Below are 19,839 nucleotides of genomic sequence, written 5' to 3' on the forward strand. Positions count from 1 at the left end.
TCTGTGGGATAGAAGATGAGGGTTGAAATAATGGACCAAACTGCGTGGATTCAGATCATCGTGCTGCTTTATTTTTGCGACGGATCCGCCTCGCAGCTGTCTTATTCCGTGTCTGAGGAGGTGAACAAAGGCACCGTGGTTGGAAATATCGCGAAGGATCTGAACGTCAGGGTGAAAGAGCTGGAAAATCGAGATCTTCACATCGTTTCGAGTTACGGCAAAAAATATTTTGACGTGGATCAACGGACCGGGAACCTGTTTGTTGACGAGAGGCTGGACCGAGAGGAGCTTTGTCCGAACATCGCACAATGCGCCGTAAGAATACAAGCCGTTTTGAGCAATCCGATGAATGTGCATCGTATAGATGTCAGCGTTTTGGATATAAATGACAATGCACCGGAATTCATGGAAAATATATATTCTTTAAATATCTCCGAATCAATGACACCAGGAGAGCGGTATCTTCTCCCGATCGCGGTGGACGCGGATGTCGGCAGTAACTCCGTGAAGACATACAAGCTGAGCAACAATGAATATTTCTCGCTGGATGTACAGAGTGGTGGAGAACACGGTGTGTCCGCTGAGCTGGTGCTGCAGAAATCTCTAGATCGTGAGAAAGAGCCGGTAGTTGAACTCATTTTAAACGCCGAAGATGGTGGGAAACCGATTAAAACCGGTAGATTATACATACATATTAATATAATTGATTATAATGATAACGCACCGAGTTTCAGCAACTCTCTTTATAAAGTGCGCGTACATGAGAATGCAGCAGTGGGAACCATGGTCATAAAACTAAATGCAACAGATTTAGATGAAGGCATGAACAGTAAGATCGTGTATTCGATAATGAAACGAAGCAACAGTGACCTGTTAGAAGTATTTGATTTGAATTCAGAAACGGGGGAAATTAGTGTAAAAGGAACATTGGATTATGAAGAGACCCCTGCTTATGAAATCAGGGTTCAAGCAAAGGATCAGGGCGCTGTTCCGCGTACAGCTCACGCCAAACTGCTCATAGAAATCATTGACGTGAACGACAACGCCCCAGAAATCATTGTGACATCGCTGATGTCCCCGGTGAAAGAGGACGCAGAACGGGGGACAATCGTTGCCTTAATCACAGTGACCGATAAGGATGGAGGTCAAAATGGTGCAACCCACTGTAAAGTAGTTGGGTCTGTTCCGTTCAAGCTTACGTCCAACTATAGGAATGATTATTCACTAGTAGTTGATGGACCGTTAGACAGAGAAAACACTTCCACTTACAATATTACCATTAAGGCAGCAGACGAAGGAACTCCTTCTCTGTTCAGCAGCAAAGTCATTACCGTTCAGGTTTCAGACGTCAACGATAACCCGCCTCGATTTCAAGACACTTTGATAAATATATTTGTCAGAGAAAATGGTCCAACCGGATCAAGCATTTATAAGTTGAATGCTCTGGATCCTGATTTGGATCACAATGCCAAATTAAGTTACATGTTGATTGACAGTAACGCATTGAATAACCCAATTTCATCCGTTCTGAACATCAACTCGGAGACGGGAGAAATAGTCAGTTTGCAGTCGTTTAACTACGAGGAGTTGAAGGCGTTTCAGTTCAAAGTTCAGGCCACAGACTCTGGTGTTCCTCCGCTCAGCAGCAACGTGACGGTCAACGTTTATATCCTGGATGAGAACGACAACAGTCCCAACATCCTGGCGCCCTATTCTGAGCACGGCTCGGTTAACAGTGAGAACATCCCCTACTCTGCTGAGGCGGGATACTTTGTGGCAAAGATCAGGGCTGTAGACGCAGACTCTGGATACAACGCGCTGCTCTCCTATCACCTGTCGGAGCCCAAAGGAAACAACCTGTTCCGCATCGGAAGCAGCTCCGGGGAGATCAGGACTAAGAGGAGACTGAGCGACAACGACGTGAAAACCCACCCCTTGGTGGTGTCGGTGTCCGATAACGGAGAACCCTCCCTTTCGGCCACCGTGTCTATTGACGTGGTGGTGGTGGAAAGTCCACCTGACATCCAGACTCAGTTCAGACATGTGACCATCAAGGAGGAGACTTTCTCTGATCTGAACTTGTACCTGCTGATCGCCATCGCGTCGGTGTCGGCCATCTTCCTGCTGAGCCTGATCGTTTTGATAGCGGTCAGGTGTCACAGGACGGACGATGGTTTCGGCAGGTACGGCGCCCCCATGATCACCACCCACCCTGACGGGAGCTGGTCTTACTCTAAGGCTACTCAGCAGTACGACGTGTGTTTCAGCTCAGACACACTGAAGAGTGACATGGTGGTTTTCCCCGGGCCGTTTCCGCCCGCAGATGCGGAGCTGATCAGTATTAACGGAGGAGACACTTTTACCAGGACTCAGACTTTACCCAGTAAAGACAAGGTGAGTTAGAGTCAATGCAGATTGCTGTGTGATGACTGTATCTCTTGTTTGGACGTATAATTGTGAGCAAGATGGGTCATCGTTGAGATTAAGCATTTGTATAGACAGTATATTTCTTAAATGCATGTTAGACCTCACACCATCATTTACAGCTACATCTTTAGGATAAACATTGAAGAATACAAGTATATTGCAATGCTACATTGACTGTATAGCTTTGTCCAAGTCAAAGCGGTTTCCGGTAATGAAGTTAGCAAGTACATGTGATTGCATGGGAGACTGTCCATGGTGCTAAAACAACTTCTTCTTCTTCTCCTCCTTTCGGCTTTCCCCATCAGGGGTTCCCACAACTAATAAACCATCTCCATCTATTTTCTGTATCCTCGTCTCTCACGCCAACAACCTTTATATCCTCTCTCACTATGTCCATCAATCTTCTCTTTGGTCTTCCTCTAGACCTCCAATTCCAGCATCCGTCTACCAGTATATTCACTATCCCTCCTCTGTACATGACCCAACCATCTCTTCTCTCTAAACATCTAACATGTGCTGTCCCTCTGACAGACTCATTCCTGATCCTATCCATCCCGGTCACTCCCAAATAGAACCTCAGCATCTTCATCTCTGCGACCTCCAGCTCTGCCTCCTCTCTTTTCCTCAATGTCACCATTGGTTTCATTCACGTATTTAGTTTTGGCAAAAGTTTTATCCCATATGCCCCCCCTGACACAAACCCTTTGCATTTATCCGTGCTTTGGACCACCTCAGGGAGACACTAGGCTGTGCCGCCCGGAGGCTGCGATGTCCACGGTGCTAAAACCACATCGACATATTATTGCAAGCCGAATTCACTTCAGTAAATGTTTATTTTACTTTCCGGATGATCATTTTTTTCATGAGTAATCCATTGAGCCGGTTCTGCACAGATGGACCGTTATCGGTTGAAACATTTGATAAGGAAACATGATCCATGATAAATTCATTTGACAATATCTCGGATTTAATGCGTTTCATGGGATGTCTTTCAATATCTTGGCTTTACCGCACGGGGTCGCATATGACCAGCGCATTGTAGGACTTCTTGGTCTCCCAGTCTCCTCCTTTTTCTTCTGTGGCGTCAGCAGAGTGACGCTTTGTCGGAGACACCCAAAAGGCGATGGAGGGGTTCGTACGGCAGTGGATGGAAAACAAAATGCTGGCCGATCCACCGGCGTTTTACGGATAAAAACATTATTTTTTTAATACGCACGAATCCTGGAAAGTAGCGATGGCCAGCGGAAGGGAACGTTACTGTATCCGGTGGTTGTTTTTGGTGATCTTATGGGACCGGTGTGCTGCTGAGATTTTCTATTCCGTTCCGGAGGAGGTGGACAAAGGAACGACGGTGGGGAATCTCGCAAAGGATTTAAATGTCAACGTTCGAGATCTGCAAACGAGGAATCTTCATATCGTGTCTGGGTCCAGTAAGGAATATTTCAAGGCGAATTTACGCACCGGCGACTTGTACGTCAATGAGCCTATAGATCGCGAGGAGCTGTGCCAAAATGCGTTAAAATGCACGCTGAACTTAGAGGCGATACTAAATAACCCCATGGTGCTGCAGCCAATCGAGGTGCTGGTAAATGATATTAACGACAACGCGCCGATGTTCGTGGAGGGATCGCATTCCGTGAATATTTCCGAATTATCGCCGACGGGCGAGCGTTTTTTGCTCCCTTTGGCTCTGGACGCGGACACGGGAAGCAACTCGGTGAAGACCTACAAACTTGCCCCGAATGAGTATTTTTCCCTCGACGTGCAAAGCAGCGGGGAACATAGTTTATCAGCCGAGTTGGTGCTGGTGAAAGCATTAGATCGAGAAAAGCAAGCCAATGTGAGTCTGACTCTCACCGCCGTTGACGGAGGAAAACCTCCGAAAACCGGCACGTTGCAAATATACGTTAATGTTCTCGACGTGAACGACAACACGCCGTCCTTCACTAAAACCCTCTACAAGACGCGCGTTAATGAAAATGCACCGATCGGATCGTTTGTGATTCAACTGAGCGCCACGGATTCGGACGAAGGAGAGAACGGGAAGGTGACTTATGCCTTTGTCAAACGCGCAAACTTCGATCCCGCAGATGTGTTTCGAATAAATCCCGACACCGGCGAAATCACCGTAAAGGGTCGTTTGGATTACGAGTCACAGGCGGCGTATGATATTCACGTTCAAGCCACAGACAAAGGCTCGTCTCCAAGGAGGGGGAACGGGAAGCTCTTGGTGGAAGTGGTGGATGTAAACGACAATGCTCCGGAGATCGTGGTGTCTTCTCTCATGAACCCCGTGAAAGAAGACGCCGCTGTGGGAAGCATCGTGGCTTTGGTGACGGTGATTGATAAAGATGGGGGGAAGAACGGCCAGACTACGTGTAAAATCGTCGGTTCTGCTCCGTTCAAGCTTAATTCGAATTATAAAAAATATTACTCGTTAGTTGTGGACGGAGAACTTGACAGGGAAGAAAAGGCTATTTATAATTTGACCATTGCAGCTGTGGATGAAGGGGTTCCACCTCTGTCCAGCAACAGCGTTGTTACTATACATGTTTCTGATATTAATGACAACGCCCCAACTTTTCCTGAACCTGTCATTAATATTTATGTGAAAGAAAACAGCCCAGCTGGATCGATTGGTAGAATAACCGCTGTCGACCCCGATATGAAGGAAAATGCGGCAGTGACTTATTCAATAGTAACATACTCCAAAAACATCCCAATACCTTCAGTTCTTAGCATTAATTCAGACAGCGGAGATGTCATAAGTTTGCAGTCGTTTAACTACGAGGAGCTGAAGGCGTTTCAGTTCAAAGTTCAGGCCACAGACTCTGGTGTTCCTCCGCTCAGCAGCAACGTGACGGTCAACGTTTATATCCTGGATGAGAACGACAACAGTCCCAACATCCTGGCGCCCTATTCTGAGCACGGCTCGGTTAACAGTGAGAACATCCCCTACTCTGCTGAGGCGGGATACTTTGTGGCAAAGATCAGGGCTGTAGACGCAGACTCTGGATACAACGCGCTGCTCTCCTATCACCTGTCCGAGCCCAAAGGAAACAACCTGTTCCGCATCGGAAGCAGCTCCGGGGAGATCAGGACTAAGAGGAGACTGAGCGACAACGACCTGAAAACCCACCCCTTGGTGGTGTCGGTGTCCGATAACGGAGAACCCTCCCTTTCGGCCACCGTGTCTATTGACGTGGTGGTGGTGGAAAGTCCACCTGACATCCAGACTCAGTTCAGACATGTGACCATCAAGGAGGAGACCTTCTCCGATATGAACTTGTACCTGCTGATTGCCATCGTGTCGGTGTCGGGGATCTTCCTGCTGAGCCTGATCGTTTTGATAGCGCTCAGGTGTCACAGGACGGACGATGGTTTCGGCAGGTACGGCGCCCCCATGATCACCACCCACCCTGACGGGAGCTGGTCTTACTCTAAGGCTACTCAGCAGTACGACGTGTGTTTCAGCTCAGACACACTGAAGAGTGACATGGTGGTTTTCCCCGGGCCGTTTCCGCCTGCAGATGCGGAGCTGATCAGTATTAACGGAGGAGACACTTTTACCAGGACTCAGACTTTACCCGGTAAAGACAAGGTAAGGCATATCTGATTAAATAGGTCTGGAAAAGGTGAATACGCCCCATGTTGTTTTATATAGTTTATTCCGATTCTTCCAACTTTGACTTTTCTGTTGTATCAATCTCGAGTTTAATTTCATATAACTTCTGAATAGTTAAAATCGTCTAAGCCAACTTGTGATTTACCCTATAATTTTCCGTAGAGAGGCCTATACAACGACGCAAGGTGTGTAGAAATGACAGTGAAACCTCTACACGCTGAACGCTGTCGCTGTCCTTGGTGCTGAATCTTTTTGTCGCCTTCATATCCGTTTTACAGGATTCTCTTTGTTGCACTTTCTTATACGGTTTTCAAAATGGTACAATTGTATTGAAAAACATAAATAACAGTTATGAACATTGTTACATTAAATACCATTTTTTATATGCAATTCATGGAACTTTCAAATGACAACCTCAATCTTTTCATGTACTTTTTGCCCAGAAATTGAGGTTCATTTTTTTTTTAATTTTTTTTTGCTCAACTCGGATGTGTTCGGATAATAATATTATTTGATGAATTTTGTGGCAACAATGGGTCGTGGCGGAATAACCGTCACCGTTTGGATTCCAGTCGTCACCTCGATTTGTTTGTGCACTGGGTTGTGAGCGCAGCTGTATTTCTCCGTTTCCGAGGAGGTTGACAAAGGAACCGTGGTGGTGGCCAAGCTGAGGAATTACACATCAGCGTTAAGGAACAGCAAAACCGGTTGTTGTGTCTAAGACATCCAAGAAATAATTCGATTTGGGTTTAAAATCTGCCAGATGGTATGTTTTTGCGATAGGATCGATCAGAGGGGGATCTGCTCTGATACAGTAAAATGTTCCCTCAATGTGGAGGCAATTCTCAATCACTCAGCATCATATAGAGGTTCAAATAATTGACATAAACGACAATGCGCCGTTCAGGCCAGAGTATGTGTTTCAGTCCTGTTCAAGATAAAAAACACATACAAGAATTATTATTCTTTGGTTGTGGAAGGAGCTCTGGACATAGAAAAGGCGCCCGTGTATAATACAACAATAACAGCGGTGGATGATGGGGTCCCTCCGCTTTCCAGTACACATGTTATTACACTTCACATTTCAGACGTCAATGATAATCCATCGAGATTTAAAAGAAAATGTCATCCATGTTTTTGTCATGGAGAACAGTCCAGTAGGTACCGTTATCTATAAAATGACCGCGGACGATCCTGATGTAATGCGGAGCTGATCGCTTTCAATGGAGACACTTTTACTGGCACCCAAACATTACCCACTACGGGAACGGCAAGATATTATCATTTTAACCTGATAACTTGCGTATTATTGTTGTAAGTCAAAGGTTTTAGCTCCTCCTCAAGTTTTGCCACGAACTGGTAGTTAGTGTCAGAAGAGCTGTCCGTGGTGCTGAAAAGTGAGGCCTCCAAAAGGCTCCTCGCTCAGGCGCTCTTGTTCCCAGCAAACAAGCATGGCGCATTATGTCATTGTGGAATGTCTCCCATGGCTGTAAATTAATTTTCAATAGAGCATCAGCTGTGTAAGGGTGAATTAACAACTTAATTTCATATTTTAACAAACTCTCGCCTCAGTGGCTGCCCCCATGAAAATACAAATTTGATAATTGTATACTATGATAGAAAACAGGAGCCCCCCTTCTTGTGTCTGGAAGACGGATTTGAAGTCACTCAGCTTAGCATCCACACGAGAAATTCCTTCTTGACACATTTGCCGCTAAATTGTTACTTATTGTGGCATAAATGATTTAAAAACATGGGGTGCTTCAGAAAACACAAGGACCACCATATAGTTCACTATAGATTTTTACCCTACAGCTTTCTTGCTCCCTTTCTGTCTTGTTGCAAAAATACTTTGTTAACCCGTTTGATTTTCTGGGAAAGTATGGACTGCTTGGGGAAAAGAAGTGCTTGAAAAGTGTATTAAGATTTCTGAGAGATATTAATCAGCGAGTTATTCTTACTACTTGATGTAACTGGAAAAAAATATGTTGTGCCAGTGAGAGTGTGATAGTATCTTCTAATATTCTTCCATTTTGCACCTTTTGGTTGTTGACCGCGTTCCCTTCGAGTGCACTGAATGCTTGTCCACAGCTTTTTGCCCTTGAGTGACATCAGCTGTTTGAGGTTGTATTGTAGGAATTCTCACGGTATTTTTAGTCCAACTAGAGAATGTCTGTTCAGGGTACGGGGGAGCCACGTGGCTTAAAAAAGTTTGACCGTCGGAGCTGAACTTTTTCCGCAAGCGCTCAGAATACCCCTCCTTGAAAACCTCTCGGACAGCAATATTGAGAAAGATAAGACTCAACAAAATGGCACAAAATGACAACACAGCTGGAGAAAAATGACATTAAATAAACACTTCAACTGCATCTTGAAAAGGTTTTAAGAATATTTCCTGTCCTGGTGACATGAAAGGGTACAATTTGCAGTGAGTTCTAGGTGTTGGATCGCTTCATTTCAAGTGAGTGAGTCGTCTATAGCTCATTTTTGTATGATTTTAAATGACATCACATTGAGCTGAGGAATAGTTGATGAAGAATAAGAATAAGAATAAGAACAACTTTATTAATCCTGAAGGAAATTGCTGTGCCAGAGTTACAGAAAATATAACAGTAATAAATAATAAAAGAAAGGCAGAATTAGAAATAAAAATAAACTATAAACTATAAAGTGTATCAGTGAAACTATAAAGTGAAGATGTTGTGATGTATTCGTAAAACTGGTGTTTTGCTAGTGAGACTTTAACTGCCTATTCTGTTACTACAGAAATCTCCTATTTAATCCATCAGTAATTTATCTTTTGGTAATTCATGATTCAATCTCTTCACACATTTAAGTTCATGGTGATTTATTTTTCTTCATTTCAATTTTCTTTAGTCCAGGCAATTCAAATTTGGATGCTCTGTCATATTCTCGGACAACAAAACTCCTGTTTTATTTTTTTTCTGCTGAGAAATTTGTCATGGTAGGAAGCAAACTAAGAAAAGAAAAAAAAAAAGAGCCAAGGTGTCAGTAATATAAACGTCAGATCTATTTTAGTGCCTTTGCACTGCTGAAGACGTAAAAGCAAAATCTCCCTGCGCTACCTCAATCATTTTTACCCGTGCTTTTCTTTTGCCATCATATATCAGTGATAACTGGAAAGAGTTTATGATTATTACTGAATATTCTTATTTAGGGCAACAGGAAAGTAGATTTCAATTGAGGATCAGCGTTTCTCAACCCTAGTCCTTAAATATGTTTGCCTGTTCAAATAACCCCGATTTCAGTTAATAGGTTTATACCAGATTGCAGATTTTGACAGCAGCCCATTTCTTTTCTGTTTGTTGTGCTCCATATTAAGTGCTGTACATGTCTAAAAATCCCCTAGAACAGCACTGGTACATGCAGTCTTAAAAAGAGCTTTAACTGAGGCGAAAAAGGCAGAAAAATCTATTTAGCACGGAAGCCCCTTTACAAAGTCTTCTTGCCATGCTATGTTTTGTATCCTTGCATTCTTGACAAAAGACCATGGAAAAACAGATTTATTCAGTGTTTTGCTCTGTACATGGGGCTTCACAAAAACATATATATATGCAAACGATAAGATAATTTCACATTCATTTCCGTGCGTCCATCACAAAGTAAAACTCATGCCACGTCTTTCTCTGTGCTCCCTCCCTCTGCTGTTCAGTCCCTGAGAAGGTGAGCAGCTGAGAAACCTAACAGGGAATTAGCGTCCATCTCTGTAAACACGCGTGTTCCTGGTCCCGGGGCACCGCAGACACGATGTAACACAGTTTCATTAAATATCTTACTCGATCATGCCAAGGGCCCCGAGAGAGAAGTGGCTTGTGTGATATAACTACCCCTTTTCTGTGAAGCTGTTGTGTTTAATTGTATGGCCTATATTTCTATGCGTTCATTAACGTTTGTTTAGTCTGTGTTTGTGTGTGAATGCACTGGGGTGAACCTCAGTGTACTGTGGTGCGGTGGATCTGTGGCGCTTTGACTCACTCAGACGACATGACCTCATTTCAGGGAGTGGTTCAGCACAAACAATCATCGTCAGATCTGCTAAAGCTCCGTTCGTGCGGCCGTGTTTGTGTGTGTGAAGGACATCCAACCGCGGCTTTGCACACTCAACACGCAGACTTCTTATTATTTTTTCTGGCGACGTGTGTGTCTGTGTCGGATTGTATGTGGGTCATCGTGTGATTTAAAGATGGCTGCGCGCAACATGCGCCATCTCGGCCGACCTGCGCTGTTTTTTCTCGCTTTTTTTCCTCTGATAAAATCTCCATGTGCTCCAGCGCCATGCGTTGTGCTTCCCGGAACAATGCCCGGAGCAGCTTCTCTGCGTAAAAGCGCTTCAATATGCGTTGTGTGTGCTGCAGCTCCCCGTGAATGTGAGCGAGGCAGTTGGGGGGAGGGGCAGGTAATTTTCCGCTTTTCGCTGCAGAGGCAGGGGGGCTACAGTACCGATCATGGTATCGGCTCTGCGGCTGGGACGGGCAGCAACACATTCTGTCAGTCATAGTTAAAGCCATTGGGCGGGGCGAAGGAGCGGAGAGGATGAGGAGAGTCTTCATCCTAGAAGCCATCATGCTATCGTGTTTTTTTTTTCTTCTTCGCTGCAGTTTATTACCTCCAAGCACTCGGTGTTTTATTGATCCATAATATGTATATATTTGAAAAGGTTTAGTGAGCTCTGCCAGATGATATGACATGGTGTTTTTATTTTTTTTTTTGTTCAGTGAAAGCTTTCTGCCCCCCCCCCCCCCCTCCCTGAGCTGGGAAATGTATTCAATTATTGATTCTGCTGAATATTATCTTGGTTCAGGCGCACAGCAATGTGGCTCACAGCTTGTTATCCCACAATAAGCTTTCATTTAAATACTATCAGCTGATGATACATTTACATGTTGTTTATTTATATGGAATTATATATAAATCATGCACACAGGAGATCTCGCTTGTTATGTATTCCACTTCCTGTTTCAAGGGTGTGTCCTTTGTGTTGTGCAAGTGAGGTTGGCGCTGCTACTTGTGGTTGCCATGGAAACTGTTCTGAGCCTTAATGCAATGATGAGCTAGTCTGTTTCCATGGAGCGGCCATCACCCGCCCCCAACCGGGCACAAATAGGAAGGGAACAAAGTGTATTCAATGGAGACGCACAGAGGGAAAAGATGTAGATGAAATTCGAGCAGCCCCATGAGAGGAAATGCAAGGAAAAGGGATAAATGGAGCGGGACAGTGTGAGAGAAACATGAGAACGGAGAAATGCTTTAAAAATAGAGTGGGATTTTGGAGGCAGACAAATACAATGCAGACTTTTGCCATGAGCCTAAGCTAGCGAGAAAATGGAAGCTTTGGAGGATGAGATGGACAGAATGCAAAATATACTCCCTGTAGCTAAGTGGGAACAGAGCAAGCTTTCAATTGGTCACAGATAAAGCCACAAATTTATCACCAACCCACTTCTACCAAACCATCCTCTATCCGTGCTCCCTTCCCTCTTCGTGACATTGGGATGTCGTTGCAGTCATTAGATTAGCTTTGTCATGCTCAGAACCTTGGTTTCCATCCTCTCCCGGCCCGCAAAGGATACAAAGCAGAGACATCCAAAGAGGGAAGTGTCCAAAGCCTGCCTGCATTTCCTGATAGCTTTGTTCAATGCCACAACAAGCATCTGCTTGATTTATGCACAGGCTCAACTGGGACAGCCGAGGAGCTGTTTAACCCTTACAAAGCCCCGGAGGGAGGGATTTAGTTTGCTTTCAGTTTTCTCATGCCCTTTATTTTGGAAATTGCGATACTCAAGGGATCAACAAACAATAAGTAAACAAATAAATAAAGGGTACCCCCACTGGCTCATTTTGGTCACCTTGCTAAAACAGTTGTGATGACATTGGGAATTGGAATAATGGAAAAGTTTTGTGCATTGACAATGGAAAACTAGTGGAAGTAGGAAAATAAAAATGCAGGATAAATAAGTAGTGATGTCGATATCAATTTTTTTTTTCAATTTTTTTTTCAATGTTGCTTTTATTTTACAATGATAAAGGCTGTACAAGGTTACACCAGATAATTATTTTTCTATTCGTTTGACATTGCCTTTTCCTGTGTTTTCATATTGTCAGTCCTTATATGATGATGATTTAATTATTTTATATACTAAATAATACAAGATTTCTTATTTCAGCAATGGACAGCTCCTTGCTTTGTATCGTGGCCTATTCACAATTTCTCCCTGTCACTGCATGGAAAATAACCACCACAAGAGAGAGGAAAAAAATCATCTGTGCTCCATTTCTCGTTTGACACTCCCTATCATCCCCCCTCTCTCTCTCTCCCTCTCTTTCCCGCACACACACACACACACACACACACTAACACACACAGGAGATTAAGTCTAAGTGCTTTGGCTTAATGAAAGCCTGTGAGGATGGGCGGCGGGATGATGATCACGTGTCCAAACCCTGTATGATCAGTTTGATCCAATAGAGGGAGCAACTTCACCATCTCTTTCACCCTTGGCCGTCTTGAAGGCCTCCACCGCTTTGACAGGCACATTGTCATTGATTGACATTGCTTTGCGGTTTGTCGAGTACGTGTATGGGATCTAAAGAACCTATCTTTTCAACACTAATGTTACATCTGGAATAAACAAGCTGTCGGCTTTTTGACTTGTGTTGATTTGAATGAACGTGAATATTTTGCTACTGCAGACCCAGTATCCGCCTACAAATAGATCTGCAGACATTCTTTTTCTCATTTTCTCCTCTTACTCTTCCTGTTAGGTTGTGTAATGATAGATGAGAATACTGATGTATGGAATATATTTTCAGTATCCTTTGTTTTTTGTGAAAGAATTCAGTATCTGTCACATTCAATTTACGGGTATACATTTCCAGTATGATTAACGGACGCTAACATCCCCCCCCCAATCAGTTCCTTAGAACAAACTCACTAAATCAGAGAATTGGAGTAAACTGAGGTTGCTGTGATCCAACATGCATGAAATATGTATTGTGTTGTGATGGTATTTCTGTGCTTCTTTGTGTTTGCATGCAAGTGTGCTGAGAGAAGATAACAAGGGCCATACTTCATAATATCCCAGCATGGGTATTATATTGGACACAAAGTAGAGGGCTGAATTATATGACGGGCTATTATGGATGGTACTTTGATTGCATTTTACAATGGCTTCTTGCAGTATTAATGAGACTGATTCTTGAGGAAGGGACTGTCATTTATATTTTGGCCAGTTTCTACTGATGACATCAGATATTGGAGCTTTAATGGCCTCAAGAGAAACTGAACATCTGTGTTTTGGCTCTTCTCGCTGAAGACCTGCTGTTTCACTGTCACCCAATTTGGTCTACTGAGAAAAAAAATGCAATTTGTTACTTAACACTTAAAAAAAAAACAATGTTGAAAAGACTATTAAGGGGCAATTGGGAGGGAAAGAGTGTGTGTGCCTGATTTAGACTGTTGAGGATACAAAACATGAATGAATATGCTCCAAAAAGAAAGTCGAAAGCAGGGTTAAAATGAACACTAATGTTCAAATTAACACTTTTAATCAGCAATTTGATGGTACATATCAAGTATTGTCTGATTGAGGAAACAGAATAACATCATTCACAGCTCACAAGTGAAATGTTAAATAACCCGGGATGTTTGTGACGCACGATTCATGTTGGAATAGACGTATGAATTTCATGCAGGTATTCAAAAATAGTCTTGCATCCTCAAGTTGATGGATAGACAAGGGGGAAAAAAAAGAATAAGAGTAATGTCAACTGTAATTCCAGCCCCCCTGTGTAATTGAAGAGATATGCTTTGCATGTTTCATGTTTGTGTCTTGTCAAACAAGTAGGTCCACAAACCCCAACAGGAAAATATTCTAAATGTCACAGACCATGCAGAGAGACACTTGAAAGGAAGCCTGCGTTATCACCGCTGGTCAGTGGGTAATAATGGAGAGAGCCCATTTTCAAAACACATCTAGATATTTATTTTTTCTAAATAAGTGGGTTTTCTTTCTATGAAATGTGTACTGTGGTCGATTTTGCCACCCACTTCTTGTTGCTTTAGACACTCTTGCAGCATCTGAGTGAGTCACTGTCTTCTCGCCGTCTCCAATGATCGCAGGCGCGATATCATTGCCGTGGGCAGATTTTGCGTGGGTGAGGATGAGGGGAAGAAGACAAGAGGGGAGCGATGTGTGTCGAGGATGTGCGTCTTGGACTCTGTGACTTGTGTGAAATAGAAAGGCTCAGGCTTTTTATGCAACAGTAACAATTTACAATCTGTGAGCTCCGCTAGAAATTTAATTAGTTTTTGAAAGGCATTGTTTTCTGAAGAAGTCATATTTTATTTAAAAGTTTAAAAGTTACACGATCAAGTGTATCTATTGAGGAAAAAAAAAAAAAAGCATAAAAAAAACTTCCATTATTGTCCATGAACGAAGTAAAGACATCTCCAGTCAAGCTGGAGACACGCATGGATGTCACTTACACTTCCTACCCAGAAAAAAAAAAAAGTTTAAAATGCATCTACTTCAATATTGAGATTCTGATAAACTTCAGTTGATGATTTGTTTGTTAACTCTGAATAATGTGTCTGTTTGAACACTTGAGTCTTTGTCAGGGCCAAACATTCTCAGCCTTGTAATATGCAAATTGTAGCCAAATATCTGTGGCCTCCTCCCTTTATAAAATATATGAATGCAAAAGAGGGAAATAATTTATTCAAAATATTCACACAAAATATATTATTTTCGATCTATATTTTAAAAATGCCAAAACATACATTCGCATACATTCATTTTTGTCATCATAACAACATCATTGGTGTCAAGAGTGTCAGTATATATCGCAATAAATATTCTTTATAGACTCCAAACAGAAAGTCATATCTAAAGCAAATGGTTACACGGTGATTATAATGCTTTTATATTAATATGATCATTCAAATGAACACAATATTTCTGTTTTTCTTTGTATTTGGTTTGCAATGTTTTCGAGAGGCACTGTCATATTTACCATACAGTGGATTACCCTATTGTGGGTTTGTGTTGACCAATTTTATAAATCACTTTTCTGGCGCACATGGAAAAGGGCGGTGGCACCGCGAAACGGAGGGGAGACAGTAGTGTCGATTAATTTCACCGTGCGTGCGCAGCTCCCACGGCGAGCTTATAAAATGATAGATGCGCTGACAAAGCTGTGTTTTCCACCACAAGAATTCATTTTTTTTTTTTTTATTGGATCGTCGTCGATCATTTTATCTAAGATGCTGAAATGCAGCCAGCGGTATTTGAGCGAGTTGCTCCCCCTCCTCTTTTTGCCCACACACGCCATCACCACATCGCTGGGAGAGAGAGAGAGAGAGAGAGAGAGAAAAAGAGAGAGAGAGAGCGAGAGAGCAATAGGCAGCATCAGGGAGAGAAGTCAGCCTTGCCAGGAGAATAGATTTTCTATTATTTTTCTTAATCCATGCAGACAAACATGGATGCGAGGAGGGGACATATTCTCATGGGCGCCAGAGAGGATGCGGTGGACGTCTTGCATGTAGTCCGGTTAACGCACGGACTATTTTAATGAGGCGGGCGGGGACGCATATCAAGCTAAAAAAAAAAAAAAAAGCGGAATGCTTTTTCCAACCTGCCTGCCTGCAATGGCCGTGACGGTGCGATGCTGTTACAACGTGAGGGAGAATGTGCCTTTTTCTATATATGTTGTTATTTTCCTACTCGGCGGTCTCACACGCGGACAAATTCAATACTCCATACCGGAGGAGCTGGATAACGGGGCACTGGTAGGTGACATCGTCCGGGATTTGGGTCTGGACCTGAAAAAACTTTCCACCCGACGAATCAGAGTCACGCCTGATAGTGGTAGGAGATATTTCACGATAAATCACAAAACTGGAAAGCTGGTTGTGAGCGACCGCATTGACAGAGAGACGGTGTGCGGATTCAGCGGCACCTGTTCACGCAACTTAGAGGTGGTGTTAGAGAATCCTTTGGAGGTGACCAACGTGGAGGTGGAGATCCTGGACGTCAACGACAACTCGCCGCTTTTCCCCAGAGATGAGTATCAGCTGGAGATCCCGGAATCCGCTCTGCCCGGGACGCGGTTTCACATCGAAGGAGCGCAGGATGCTGATGACGGCACCAACTCCGTGAAGCAGTACCGCCTCAGCCCGAACGACCACCTCGCTCTGGACTCCATAAAACCCTTTTCCAATCATAAACAAATCGAGCTCATTCTCAAAAAGCCCTTTGACCGCGAGCAGATGTCCTCCCATCAGCTAATCCTCACAGCTTTGGATGGAGGCGCCCCACCGCGCAGCGGCACGGCCAAAATCAATGTTCGCGTCCTGGACGCCAACGACCACGCACCCAGATTCGACAGCTCGGTGTACAAAATCAAAGTATCCGAGAACTCTCCGAGAGGCGCCCTTGTGATCAAGTTGAACGCCACCGACCCCGACGAAGGCTCAAATGGGGAGGTTTTCTATTCGCTCAGCAGTTACACTCACGAGAGAGTCAGACAGATGTTTGAAATGGACACGGACACGGGAGAGATACGAGTAAAAAACAACATAGACTACGAGGAGACAAACTCGTATGAAATGTACATTCAAGCGATGGATAAGGGACCGGCCCCGGTTGCAGTTTACTGCAAAGTAGTGGTCGAAGTTTTAGACGTCAACGATAACGTTCCTGAGATTGTGTTGTCGTCTCTGTCGAGCCCCGTACGCGAAGATGCAAGGGCCGACACCGTCGTCGCGCTGATCAGCGTGAACGACCGCGACTCCGGTCCCAACAAACAAATCACCCTGGAGATCATGCCTCGCGTACCGTTTAAAGTCAAGTCCTTCCGGAACCACTACACCATTGTCACGTCCGCTTTCCTGGACCGGGAATCCATTTCGTCCTACAACGTCACCGTCATCGCCACGGACGGAGGCGTTCCATCGCTGTCTTCTCAAATGACCTTTAAAGTCGATGTTGCGGATGTGAATGACAACCCGCCTAAATTTCAACAGACTTCGTATACGGTTTATATTTCGGAGAACAATGCTCCCGGGGCGTCTCTGTGTATCGTGAAGGCCACGGATGCTGACGCGGGAGAAAACGCTCGCATTACCTACACCGTCCTCAATGACAACAGCCACGGTATCCCTGTGGCCAGCTACGTCAGCATCAAGCCCAATACAGGTGAAGCTTATGCTCTGCGTGCGTTTGACTTTGAGAAGTTACAGGAGTTTCACTTTCAAATCAAAGCCCAGGACAATGGCGTGCCCCCCCTTAGCCGCGTGGTCATCGTATATGTTTACATTATGGATCATAATGACCACGTGCCCAAGATATTCTACCCGCCTGCAAATGGAAGTCGCACCACAGAGACGCTGATGAAATATGCTGAAGCAGGAGTGTTGGTAACCAAGGTGACGGCGTGGGATGGTGATGCAGGGCAAAATGCTTGGCTGCTCTATGCCCTGGAGCAGACAAGCGCAGACCTTGACCTGTTCAAGGTGCACGAGCACACCGGTGAAATTCGCACCACAAGGCGCGTTGTCGAGGACAATTCCACCTCCTTTGCTCTGACTGTTGTCGTGCGTGACAACGGCCTACCGCCGCTCTCCTCCACTGCAACTGTACACGTGCATGTGATGGAGCTTCCACCAAAATTGACCCCTGACCCCAAGCGCATCATAAGGCCAAACAGCCCCCTTATGTTTTCCAATGTCACTCTCTACCTCATCATCGCCCTGTGTGCCACTACTTTTGTGTTCTTGGTTACTGTCTTTGTGCTGGCCATTGTGCGCTGCCATGCCTATTGCACCCAGCCCGGTTCTTGCTCCCCGTGCTGCGTTTCCAAGAATAATGTGCCAGAGGGGGGCACCTCAGCAGGTGGCGGTGGGGACGGAGGACGAGCTGCGGGTGGAGGTGGCGGTGGAGGCGGTGGGCAACCGAATAATGTGGTCCTGCGCCGTGACCTCAAAGTGGAACCGCATTACATTGAAGTGCGGGGTAATGGGTCTTTGACCAAAACATACTGTTACAAAACATGTCTGACTGCTACGTCGGGAAGTGATACATTTATGTTCTACAACACGGGACGGCCCCACAGCGGTACCTGGGGATCAGGTTATGTCACCAGCCACAGCGGACAGAGCCAGATATTCGTTCGGCGTCTCAGTATGCCAGATGCAACCGCTATCCAGGTGTGTGTCCCATTTGGGGTCTGTGTTTTTTTTTTTTTTTTGTTAAACTTCCCCACTAAATGAGACCCAATACATAAAAATGAAAGTCCTGTCTTCTTTATTTGTTTGAGGTTACTTGGAGGAATAACAAAATCATCAGCGTTGCGCTGATCGGCCGACTGTTTCAAGTGGACATTATTGCATATTTCTATATGCAATATATGCCATGATGATATAACATTCCATACTGCTCATATTTTTGTCGTTCATTTTAGGGTGTGCTATGCTAAACAGTTGCAGCCTCCTTCCCGTGCTCCGAATATTTCCCAACAAGTGCCCTTACTCCAAAATTTGTTTCCGCCAAAAGAAACCCGTGTTTGGGTTGCTCACATTTGACTCCAGAGAGGCAACATTGTCTGCGGTGCATTAGAACATTTAAGTTAAATCAGCCCAAAGGCCATGCAGTGGTCACTTCCATTGGGAGAGAGAGTTTGAGAAATAGTGCAGCCTTAGTCATATTTAAGTACTGCCAGTCTCACTGCACCAAAATATCCTCTTCTGGTCACGTACCTCTGTGGTGCTGAGCAGAGAGCCACAGTTTGTTAATCGCTGAAAAAGGCATATATCGGAGGCAGAGATTTTTGTTTTATTTTTCCTGGTGTCTGAGTTCTATTCCCTACCAATTAATAGGTTGATGACGGGATACAGAAAACGGTGGACACCGTCACGGGGGGAGGGAGGGGGGTTTAAAAGAAAGGAGAAACATATAAAGATAGATATGGCTGAAACGAGCCTTATTTGGTCATGTTATGTTTGTATCCATGGTTCTGTTCATAAAGCACAGGGAAGGAAATGGAAAGACTGATATACAGAATTTGTTTCTTTACTTTTGGATGTATTTTTTTGCTATTACTTGTCATGTTCCTCATTAAATGCCAGTCATGTTTGTTCTTGGTATGCAATTAACTGGCAAGGATGGGTTTATCAGTGCTGCATGTGGATTGGCTGGCACCATGCGACTGAGGAAGGGGAAGAAAGGTGATTGGCTGCAGTGTCGATGGCGGAGGTGTGAGCTCTGTATCCATGCTAGAAGTGCTCACTCACACTGGAGGAGAGAGGAAGAGAGAGGAAAAAAAAGAAAAAACTAAAAAAGAAAAGGCTCGAGTCGCCAAAGCATAGTTTTCTTTATCAATAATTCCCGTTATTTTGTCACCTAAGAGATTATACAATGTAACTTATTTCTATTTATTTTTTGGATCTCTGCTTTGTTTTTTCATTTTCAAATGATGAAAATGAACAGCTGATTTCACACATTTGATTTTCATTAGCTTTTTTTTTTGTTTAGTTTGCATAAAGTCTGCAAATATATAACTCGCTTATCCTCTTATTTTGGAGAATCTCAAATTGTAAACGAGTTCGATTCCAAATAGATGTTTCTATCTGCTCGTTTGCGACAGTGGGTTTTTGCTTCTTCCCTCACCAGCATCACATAACTAATCGGACCAATCTCCCTTCAGCCACAGACAATTTTCAACAGAACAAACATTCAGTAAAGGTATCTAATCCCATCTGAGGAGTATCA

At 44.1% G+C, this 19,839-nt stretch overlaps 1 protein-coding gene across 13 annotated transcripts in view; it reads left to right on the forward strand.

The window, feature by feature from the left end:
- LOC147227582 (protocadherin alpha-C2-like) overlaps nucleotides 1–19,839 on the forward strand; it is a 188,947-nt gene that overhangs the window by 156,172 nt on the left and 12,936 nt on the right. The window contains exon 1 of one of the 13 annotated variants that reach the window (XM_086157816.1): nucleotides 361–2,394. The exons of 10 other annotated variants lie outside the window; for them this stretch is intronic. In XM_086157816.1, coding sequence (XP_086013942.1) covers nucleotides 406–2,394 — 1,989 coding nt within the window. In that variant the 5' untranslated portion in view covers nucleotides 361–405. Of the gene's footprint in view, nucleotides 1–360; nucleotides 2,395–3,566; nucleotides 6,029–15,443; nucleotides 18,279–19,839 lie in introns of those variants that run through there. 2 more of the 13 variants (XM_086157809.1, XM_086157803.1) reach the window with 2 other exon arrangements.

Source organism: Fistularia commersonii, chromosome 13 (assembly GCF_037954325.1).
Source record: "Fistularia commersonii isolate RoL2024-O1a breed Wild chromosome 13, RoL_Fcom_v1.0, whole genome shotgun sequence".
Classification (NCBI taxonomy): Eukaryota; Metazoa; Chordata; class Actinopteri; order Syngnathiformes; family Fistulariidae; genus Fistularia; species Fistularia commersonii.